Source organism: Phoca vitulina, unplaced genomic scaffold (assembly GCF_004348235.1).
Source record: "Phoca vitulina isolate PV1807 unplaced genomic scaffold, GSC_HSeal_1.0 scaffold15, whole genome shotgun sequence".
In the NCBI taxonomy this organism is placed as follows: domain Eukaryota; kingdom Metazoa; phylum Chordata; class Mammalia; order Carnivora; family Phocidae; genus Phoca; species Phoca vitulina.
In genome coordinates, this window is record NW_022589718.1 from 2824409 (window position 1) to 2834318 (window position 9910).

General features: G+C 55.5%; 1 protein-coding gene across 12 annotated transcripts in view; it reads left to right on the plus strand.

The window, feature by feature from the left end:
* Positions 1–9910, plus strand: part of ANK1 (ankyrin 1) — a 206540-nt gene that overhangs the window by 156880 nt on the left and 39750 nt on the right. For 8 of the 12 annotated variants that reach the window (XM_032413332.1, XM_032413334.1, XM_032413335.1 and 5 more), the window contains exons 19-29: positions 74–172; positions 409–507; positions 1788–1880; positions 2317–2389; positions 3138–3161; positions 4023–4116; positions 5255–5333; positions 7328–7425; positions 7528–7752; positions 8819–8979; positions 9248–9459. In XM_032413332.1, coding sequence (XP_032269223.1) covers positions 74–172; positions 409–507; positions 1788–1880; positions 2317–2389; positions 3138–3161; positions 4023–4116; positions 5255–5333; positions 7328–7425; positions 7528–7752; positions 8819–8979; positions 9248–9459 — 1257 coding nt within the window. The remainder of the gene's footprint in view (positions 1–73; positions 173–408; positions 508–1787; positions 1881–2316; positions 2390–3137; positions 3162–4022; positions 4117–5254; positions 5334–7327; positions 7426–7527; positions 7753–8818; positions 8980–9247; positions 9460–9910) is intronic. The other 4 variants (XM_032413333.1, XM_032413337.1, XM_032413338.1 and 1 more) reach the window with 1 other exon arrangement.

A 9910-nucleotide genomic window follows, 5' to 3' on the forward strand; every position in this document is an offset into this window, starting at 1 on the left:
ATGCCCAGCCACAATGGCTCTGGGGATGCCCGGCAGCCCCCCTGCTCACTCATTCTCACCTCTTGCTTCTCAGATGGGTTATACTCCACTCCACGTGGCCAGTCATTATGGAAATATCAAGCTGGTGAAGTTTCTGCTACAGCACCAGGCAGACGTCAATGCCAAGACGAAGGTACGGGAACACTGGAGAGCTGACCTCTGTACTTCCTAAGTGCCAAATTAGGCTGCAGTCAGAGTTACTCTGGTGTGCCTGGGGCTCTGCCACAATGTTAAGCTTTGACCCTGGAGGAGGAACTGGGGGAAATGCATTTTTTGTGGGTTGCGCATAGAAGACAGGCTCTGTAATATGTGGGTAGTTCTTTCCCTCATAGCTAGTTAATCCTGCCAAAATGTCACCTCGCTTTACAGCAAGGCTACAGTCCCTTGCACCAGGCGGCCCAACAAGGACATACAGACATCGTGACACTGCTTCTCAAAAATGGTGCCTCCCCAAACGAGGTCAGCTCGGTAAGTACCCACCAGTTTCCTCATTTCGGAAAACCGCTCTCACGGGCAGCCCTGTGAGACCCCTACCAACCGCAGAGGCTCAGCCTATCCTTACTGCCCATCTGGGGACTGCACTATGGGCTGCACTGAACTGTAGGTTCTGGTGAACTGTAGGCTATCCTTTTTTTTTTTTTTAATTTTATTTATTTATTTGAGAGAGAGAGAGTGAATGGAAGAGCAGGGGGAGGGGCAGAGGGAGAGGGAGAAGCAGACTTGATCTGAGGACCCCAAGATCATGACCTGAGCCGAAGGCAAACGCTTAACCAACTGAGCCACCCAGGCGCCCCTGTAGGGTATCCTTTTAAGTACCATTTACCCTCTCCCTTCTACCTTTATTTAAATATTACCTTTGAAACTCTTTCTATACGATGTGAAGTTGCTGTCAATATAGTACAAGTGTGCACAACCAAATGTCTCAGGTGGTCCCTGCTGTTTCGGGGCTTCAGGGTTGTCTTTGGCATCGGGATCGTGGTTGAGTGGGGCTTCCTCATCTGACACCATGAAGGCTTTACTAGATCTTCTCCATGGCTGCATCCAGCTCTGAAAGCGTATGGACGTTTGACTGTAGATGTGGTTGCTAAATTTATAATTGTGGCCGGAGCTGAATCTGCATGGGGTCCAGGGCACATCCTGAGACTGGAGAACTCAAAAGAAAAATAAAGCCTCAACATCAATTTACTTCCACGTAGCTCTGTCTCTTCAAATAGTAGAAGATAACCCCCTCCCCTGTTTCTGGTGATTGTGATTTTTGATTGGCCTAAATAGTTCATTGAAGTGTGTATGGATTATTTTAACTATTTTAACGCTCAGTAACTGACACCCAAAGAACCGGTGTTGGGAGCAGTGAGCCGCGTTGCTCTTCACGTTCCTATTCCAGAATTGCATATGGTGCCTTCCGGACCCATTCCTTCCGGTCGGTTTGGTTCCCTCTTGGCAGTTCTTGGCATGTCCTGGCAGGATTTCCCCCATTCTCGTTTCAAAACTCCCGCTCTCAGTGCTCCAGATTTAAAGGATCACTGCCCTCCTCTCTTCCGTACCCCGACTTTGCAAGCATTGTTGCTAACACCCGTCTGGGCTCACGCATGCGCAGGGGCCTTGGTCTGGGCTCCGAGGTGCAATGTGTCCACCTAGACCCTTCCAAACAATTAAAACGTGAGCTTGGTCTGTGTAAAAGGGGCAATGCTTTCCCCCCAGAGTCCATTCCTTGTCTGATCTCATCCGCTCTCTGCCGTTTTTCCCAGAATGGAACCACACCTCTGGCAATAGCCAAGCGCTTGGGCTACATTTCGGTCACAGACGTGCTCAAGGTTGTCACGGATGAACCCAGTTTTGTGGTATGTCCGCCTCTCCACTGCACCTGCCACCCCAGACACACACAGCCTGACAGGGCGACCCTGTGGGTTATTCCGGGAAAAGAGGGGCGCATTCCGGGGACGGGGTAGGAAGCACCACGCCAAGGTGGGGATGGGGCCCGCGGGGAGAGTGTTCTCCATCGCGCGGAGTTGTGCTGCCACCTAGTGGCGAGAAGACTAGGGCTGTGAGCAGAGCTGGGGGGGCAAACAGCAAGATGGGGTGGGGGCAGACCAGGCAATAGGAAGCTGGCGCTGCCTGTTTGCCCCCTTGCCAGACTTGAGCTTTCAGCCGAGGGCAAAGACAAACCTCCTTTCCCACTTCCTTCCTGTCTCCACAGTCATAACCAGGTAACTGCTGGATCAGTGAAAGGGCCCACTGTTCTAGATGGGTTGAATTCTCTGCTTTCTCTCAATTTAGTTAACCAGTGACAAGCACCGGCTGAGTTTCCCTGAGACGGTAGATGAAATCCTGGATGTCTCTGAAGATGAAGGTAAAGTCTGGGATTAACAAAAAGCGGGGGGCAAGTCAGGATGAAGGGAGCACAGGGGACGGTGAGCCCTCTCTCGCTGGGGGCTTCCGGCTACCTGCCATGCTGCGCAGCCTCGGTCTGCGGGTCTGTACCAAAGCCAGAGAGACCCGCTTTTTAATGACGTTGTCTGTTATCAAAAACACTCCTTTAGTGTAATTTCAGGAGAAGGAAAAATCGACATCTCAGAGATTAAAATACAAAATTCCGTGAAGTTTCATAAATATATGTGTTTACATATGTAATACATGGAATATGATTCTACTCAGATCAACTCTCAGACTGTAAAGAACTGCGATAAAATTTTGCCTGAGATTTTCCTTGTGCTTTGAACAAATAAGAAGTTAATCATTTAAATTCTGTAAGAATCTTTTCTTAGTAAGCTACGCTTCTGACCCCATAGTGGGTCAGTAAGTTTTGGAGTGTATCCATTATTATGAAACGACTAGAGTTTCAGCTTCTGTGACCCACAGAGTGCTTTAGTATTTTTTCCTGCCCCACATAAGCCCATCTCTTCACGGAAGTCTGAGGGGGGACCCCTTGTGATGTAAAATGGTGGGGTTGGTCTGGATTCTCCCTCCAGCCCCTGGTGGTATAACCGTGTCGGTGAGATGATTAAAGGTCCCTTTGTGTCCCCTTTAATGATAGGCCTCTTGCTTTAACTGACTTCAGTCCTGTCCTTTCTTAAACTTGGCTCTTCTTTGCTTTCCAGGAACCGCTCATATAACTATAATGGGTATGAAACACTTTCTGTTCCCTGTGGCCCTTTCTCACGAGTGCATCCCACCCTAAGCAATCCCAGCTCTCACTAATCCATTCCTGCTTTCCACCCTCCTCCGATGGCTAACAGTTCGGAGCCAGGAGCTTGACTCTAACAGGAGATGTGCGCCCGTAAGATCCATGCCCAGGCGGGTGGTTCCCGCCTGTCCATTTCCGTGTCTGTACCCATGCCACCGTGTTCGTGATCATAACTGCATGAGCCGTTCTTCCATTCTGTCAGCTCCAGATCACAGAGCCAGGCCACTCACTGCTAAGTGACAGGAAAGGACACTGCAAGGTCGAGGGCTCCCACTCCAGTCCAAGCAAGGAGAGAGAAACAAAGAGGCAGTCTGGCTTGCAGACATAGTTTGAACCTTTTGGGAAGGGACTTAGGAAATCATGAAGTTTCGGCTGCCGTGATTGCCAAAAACCCTAAAGCCCTTCAGAATGAATGGGTTCAGTCCCACTGTAGTTGACCCTTCTGCAGTGTGCCGTGTGACAAAGGATAGAAATAACTCTTTCCTTGGTGTCTGCATACCCTGCAAGGGCTATTGGGAGGTGCAACTTGTCAAGCCGAGACAGTCCTTTCTGGGCTGTATTTTTTGTCTTCCACAAAGCCTGGCGTAGACTGAGCTGTTAGGAGCTGGCTGTCTTGCTCTGTGCGCGGGGGCTGGAGGAACAGGACTGGCCGAAGACACTGTTAGTGGTCCCCTTGGAGCAGCAGGGACCTTGCTCCACTCCTCAGGAGCCAGCACTGAGAGGAGGAGCGGGAGAGCACTTTTTAAAAAGAAAGAGGAAATCTCCCTTCAGTCCCTCACATCAGCTTGTGTGGTTTCAGGGGAAGAACTCGACTCCAAGGCTGAGAGGCAGGATTCCAGGGAAATAGACGAAGAGAAGGAGCTGCTGGATTTCGTGCCGAAGCTGGACCAAGTGTAAGGAGCGGGCATACCGTGGACGCACAGGTCCAGCTCTGGGGCACAGAGGAGAGGCACTCCCGACCAGAAGGCCAGGCCCTGCGTGTGCCACTGACAGGGATGGGATGCCGGGTGGTCGGACTGTGGCTTCCTTAGGATCAGCAAGCTCTGTGCCTTGACCTCCAGGTGGGGACACGGAGGCCCCCCTTACAGCATGCTGTCCAGCAGTGTGTCCCTTTGTCTTCCATGCCCTGCTCCCAACCCTCTGCCTCCCTCTCTCGGTCTCCTGTTCACAGCCCTTCCCTCTCCTGCACCCCCAGTTTCCCACCAGAAAGGTCCCCTGAGGAAGGTTCACATTCACAATGGTGACCAAGCTAAGCTCACACGCTGACCATGTCCCTCTGTCATCATGGCACCTTAGGGAGACCCACGGAGGGTTTGTGTCCGCCCGGAACACATTCCCCCCCCGCTGCTGGGAGTTATTCCTATGTGGGTCCCTCGGCACAGAGGGAGGTTTGGCAAATAAATCTAAAAGTGACAGCTCTGTAGAAACACCAAGTCCTCAGTGTTTTCTGAAAAAATAGACGTGTGCCGGCTCAGTCCCATGGCTTCTACTAAACAGGGCAGTGGACCAGCGGGAAGTGAAACCCCAGAATAGTTAATCAGTTAGTATTTATTGGATAAAATATAAATCCCAAAACTCAACATCATTAGTACTTACTGCACATCAGCTAGGAAGAAATACAAGACTTGATCGTTCATAAAGAACTGACCAATTTATTTGGTGGGATCACAACACACCCACCCAGAGAATGAGATGTTAAGGCCAGAGTGAGGATCCTACCAACAAGGGCTGTGAGACTGAGAAGGAGGTGATAAGTGTGAGGGAAGGCTTCGTGCAGGAGGCAGCCCCTTCACCTGGCTTGTGAAGGTCAACGAGGCCCCAGGGAGAGGCTCTGAGGCGAGGGGAAGAGGCTGGTCCATGCGCGAGGCTGGGAAGTATTGCCTGTGTGATGGGCGCTTTGGGGTGCAGCAACGGGGGCAGGTGGGAGAGGTTATCACGGGGGTACAGAGCTGTTTTGTTAGGCCTCCCATGGTAGATGGGGGCCACTTAGAAGGATCATCCCTTTGATTTCCCAATGTTCTGGGCATATAGGGTGGAATCTCCAGCCATCCCGAGGATCCCTTGTGTCACACCTGAGACAGTGGTGATCAGATCGGAAGAGCCGGAACAGGTAAGAAGCACCTTTTCTCTTTTTTCCCGTCGGCAGAGAGCGGGTACCCCGGGACAGTGATGGTTTTGAGATGACCCGCAGTACAATAGCAACTACGAATTCTAAAGCCTGTGGCGCTTACCAAGCTCTTAGATCCTTGCTTCCACGTGTCCCTTGCCGACCCCCGTGCTGCCCGAGTTCTTACCCCAGATATGAATGATAGGAGCTTCTGAGGACCCAAGAGTGTGCAAAACACGCTCATCCAGCCACAAGCGAGGCTCCGAAATTCTGGCTCCGAAGCCCGTGCTGTCCTGGCCACAGCCACCACCACCCCCCCACCCCGGGCACAGGCCCAGTGCCCCTGCAGCGGGTCACGGTGCTGGGGAGGCAGCTGAAGCCGAGCTGCGTGCACAGGCACGGGCCTCCTCTCTTTCACATCCGTTATAAAGGGGGACAGTTTCTGCCTCCCCTTCCTCAACGGATTATCGGGAGCTGAAAAGACCAAGGGGCGTCAGAGAGTGCTCCCAGGGGGACTGTTAGTCATCATAGTCCCCTGCTTGCGGCTTCCCTGGATGCCACCTGAATTTGTCTGAAAAAACAGTGGGGTGGTTTCAAACAATTTAATTCCCCTTGATTTCATTGTATGCTATTTGGCACCTTTTTTTTTTTTTTTCTCCACGGCAAGGGGGTTTTCTAGGATAAAAAGCAGTGTGGCATTTGGAGATTGGAGATCATTGCCCTGAGGCCTGGTAACCGAGCCAGGCATGGCCCATCTCCAGCCGCGGCCGGTCTTGGCCTCCGCCACCCCGGGGCTCCGGGTGTGACGGCAGCAGCCATAGCCCCGCACAGAGGTGGCGTGCAGGGACAAGGCAGCTAAGAAGCTGTCCCATCAGCCATTCCATGCTAGGGTATGTCATAGTGCTGTGATGCTGTTGTCACTCACGTGGAGGCATTTGGGAGATAGGGTCAACTATGGCCCTGGCACAGTTCTGGCCTATTCCCCGGATGCCGCCAAAGACGAGAAAGTCACCAAGTCAACCTATGTCCTGTTGTTCCGTGACCAACCCATTCTCTTCAGCTTCTTGCTAAATCATGAACTCAAGCCAGTGGGTATTCCTGGATTCCTACTCCGTGCCCTGTTCCGGGCTCGACGTAGAACTTTGAGACCCAAGCCCGCCCCCTAGGAGCAGATGGGCCAGCTGGGAAGGGTGGGCTCGGATATCTGAAGCTAATTAACCCAGAAAGCAGGAAGAATCCCTGTCCCAGTGCTCAATCGTGCCGTGTGAAGCCTTCTGGATTAGAGTCATGGGAAAGTTTTGTGTAGGAGGCAAGGTGTGAGGGTGGGTGGACAGGACCAGCGACAGAGAGGGGCAAAGGCGTCAGGCCCCTGGGAGTGAGAGCAGAGTTGGGAATAAACCCAGAAAGGGCCAAGGGCCAGATGCAGACCCTGCTGGCTTTCATGAGTCCTTGTGATATGCAAGGCCCCATGTATGGCAGCCCCATGTCTCTGCCACCACAGCATCACTGAGGGGCAGGGACTGTCCCGTTTGCAGATGAGGCCACAGGAAGCCCCCCAAGGGTAGGGTCTGCTCTGGTCACCTCCGTATCTCAGATGCCTGCGAGATAAGTCACTTGCCCGAGCTAAGTAGCTAGTAGGTGATGGTGCATGGCTCCGGGGGTGAGTCTTTGAAAACCAAGCTCCCTAGAACAGGGGTTTCACACTGGGGTGTGGCTGGAGGAAAGAGCGGGTGGGTCTGCCGTTTGTGCAGTAGATGTGGGACCTAAAAGGAGCCAAGGAGAAGCCATGGCGGTAGGAAGAAGTCTGTGCTTCCTTTTCGACTCCAGGAAAGCCTTGTCCAAAAGGGTCAGTGGTGTCCTTGTCCGCCACTGGGTCACTTGCTTTCTGGCAAGGAGATGCTCCCAAGCCTCCCCGGCCCGGAACACCACCAGCTGGGCAGGACTAGCTCCCGTGGCCCAGGAAGCGATGGGGCAATTGGCCTTTCTCTCCTCCTCAGGCCTCTAAGGAGTATGATGAAGACTCACTCATCCCCAGCAGCCCGGCCACAGAGACCTCAGACAACATCAGCCCAGTGGCCAGCCCCGTCCACACAGGGTGAGTGACCCCTGTGACGGGGCCTCGCGGGTTCTGGGCCCTCGCTCTCCCCATCTCAGAGAGAGTGCACAGAAGCCCGACACGGGTCTGCCTGTGCCGTAGGTTTCTGGTGAGCTTCATGGTGGATGCCCGAGGAGGCTCCATGAGGGGCAGTCGTCACAATGGCCTGCGGGTGGTGATCCCGCCCCGGACGTGCGCTGCACCTACTCGCATCACCTGCCGCCTGGTCAAGCCCCAGAAGCTGAGCACGCCGCCCCCGCTGGCTGAGGAGGAGGGCCTGGCCAGCAGGATCATTGCGCTGGGACCCACGGGGGCCCAGTTCTTAAGGTGAGAGGTCACTCGCGCTGGACGTGCACGTGCACAACACGTGTCCCTAACGTGTCCCCGCCCCACTGGTCGGTCGCAGCCTCCTCAGCAGCAACCATCCAGAGCCAGCCCGGCCGCAGGGCAGAGGGAGAGGCGAGCCCCGGAGCCCCACGCCATCTCAGTTCTCTGCTGTCCTGACCGAGGAGCAGAACCAGGAGCTCGGACTCCCCTTCTCCCAGATAAACCATAGCCCAGGGGGAGCTTACTCCTCTCAAATCTTGTAGGATGCTAAGGAGGGGGCTGAGAAGACAGGCCTACTTTGAGGCCCCCAAGCGTTTAATTCTTTAAGCTCTAAAATGGTATTTCTAGAAGACAGCCCTCTAGCATTGCCCCTAAGGACAAGATTAATGGGCTTCAGAGGCCTATTCCTTTCCCTTTCCGAAGCGAAGTGTGGGGTTCTACTTGAGCTCTGTTACGCACCAGCCACCATGGACGGTAATGCTGGGGCAAGTCTTGCCCAGGAGGCCCTGCCTGCCCATCTTTGTGCACTGCTGTCCCCGCCGCGATGTTTCCACCCACCATAGCCTGCAGAGTGCTTTCGTGTTGACTTTCCCTTTTTGATGTACTCCTTGAAGCCTTCCTCTGAGGGAAATGTCATCAGCACTGGTGGAGAGAGAAGGCAGCTGAGGCTAGGAGAGGTTTGGTCCCCCGTCTGGGGACATCTAGGGATGTCTGGCGGATTCTGGGCCTCAGGTCCGAGGGCTGGGTTAATGTGTGAGCCTCCGCTGTGGCTGTGGCAGGAGGGCCCCCTGTGAAATGGGGTGGAATCCTGTGCTCGCCGTTCCTCGGGGGCCTGGCAGTGAGTGAGGGGCCCTTGGAACATCTCGGGAACCCAAGGCGGTCTGCTCCCCTGCCGGGACCTGCCCCAGGGGGGGCCTCACCATGGCTGCAGGATCCCTTCTTCCTCCAGGCAGGGACGCACTGTCCCCCCTTCTCCTGTCCTTTCCTCCCTGTGCCCAGCCCCCTGCCCACAGGCACACACACCCACATCCAGGCCCCTTGCCCCCCATCTGCTCTGTCCCCTCAGCCCCGTGATCGTGGAGATCCCCCACTTTGCCTCCCATGGCCGTGGGGACCGCGAGCTTGTGGTGCTGCGCAGTGAAAACGGCTCTGTGTGGAAGGAACATAGGAACCGCCATGGAGAGAGCTACCTGGATCTGGACCAGATCCTCAATGGGATGGACGAAGGTAACAGCCCCAGGGCACCCTCCTTCCAGAGGGTGGGATTTGAGCTTGCACGTTTGGGGTGGGTTGTTGGGGCCGCCTGGAGTTTGGGAGGGTGGGAGAGACTGGGGATGGCTCCAACAGGTCCGGTTCAGGGGCCCTAGGGGAGCATCTAAGGGGGCGCCTGGGGAGGGCGCGTTGCTCTGGAGCCAGGGATGCGGAGGTTCTGGGGACTCAGTGGTTGAGCCTGCGCCCAGCGTGACGGGGGTGGCACCGTGCCGTGTGGTTCCAGAGCTGGGGAGTCTGGAGGAGCTGGAGAAGAAGAGGGTCTGCCGCATCATCACCACCGACTTCCCCTTGTACTTCGTGATCATGTCACGGCTCTGCCAGGACTATGACACCATTGGCCCTGAAGGGGGCTTCCTGAAGAGCAAGCTGGTGCCGCTGGTGCAGGCAACGTTCCCGGAGAACGCTGTCACCAAGAGAGTGAAGCTGGCTCTGCAGGTGACAGCCCTCCTCCTCGGCCCCCCCCCCCCCCAGCAACTGAGACGGGCTCACGCAGGCTGGGAGGGGCTCAGGGCCCCCGGGGGGACGCCCCACCCAGCAACAGACTGGCTCACGGAGAGTGGGAGGGGCTCAAGGCCCCGGGAGGACGGCCCTCCGCAACTGAGACGGGCTCACGCAGGCTGGGAGGGGCTCAAGGCCCCCGGGAGGACGACCCTCAGCAACTGAGACGGGCTCACGCAGGCTGGGAGGGGCTCAGGGCCCCCGGGGGGACGCCCCACCCAGCAACTGAGACTGGCTCACGGAGAGTGGGAGGGGCTCAAGGCCCCCGGGAGGACGGCCCTCAGCAACTGAGACGGGCTCACGCAGGCTGGGAGGGGCTTAAGCCCCCCGGGAGGACAGCCCACCCAGCAACTGAGACGGGCTCACGCAGGCTGGGAGGGGCTCAAGG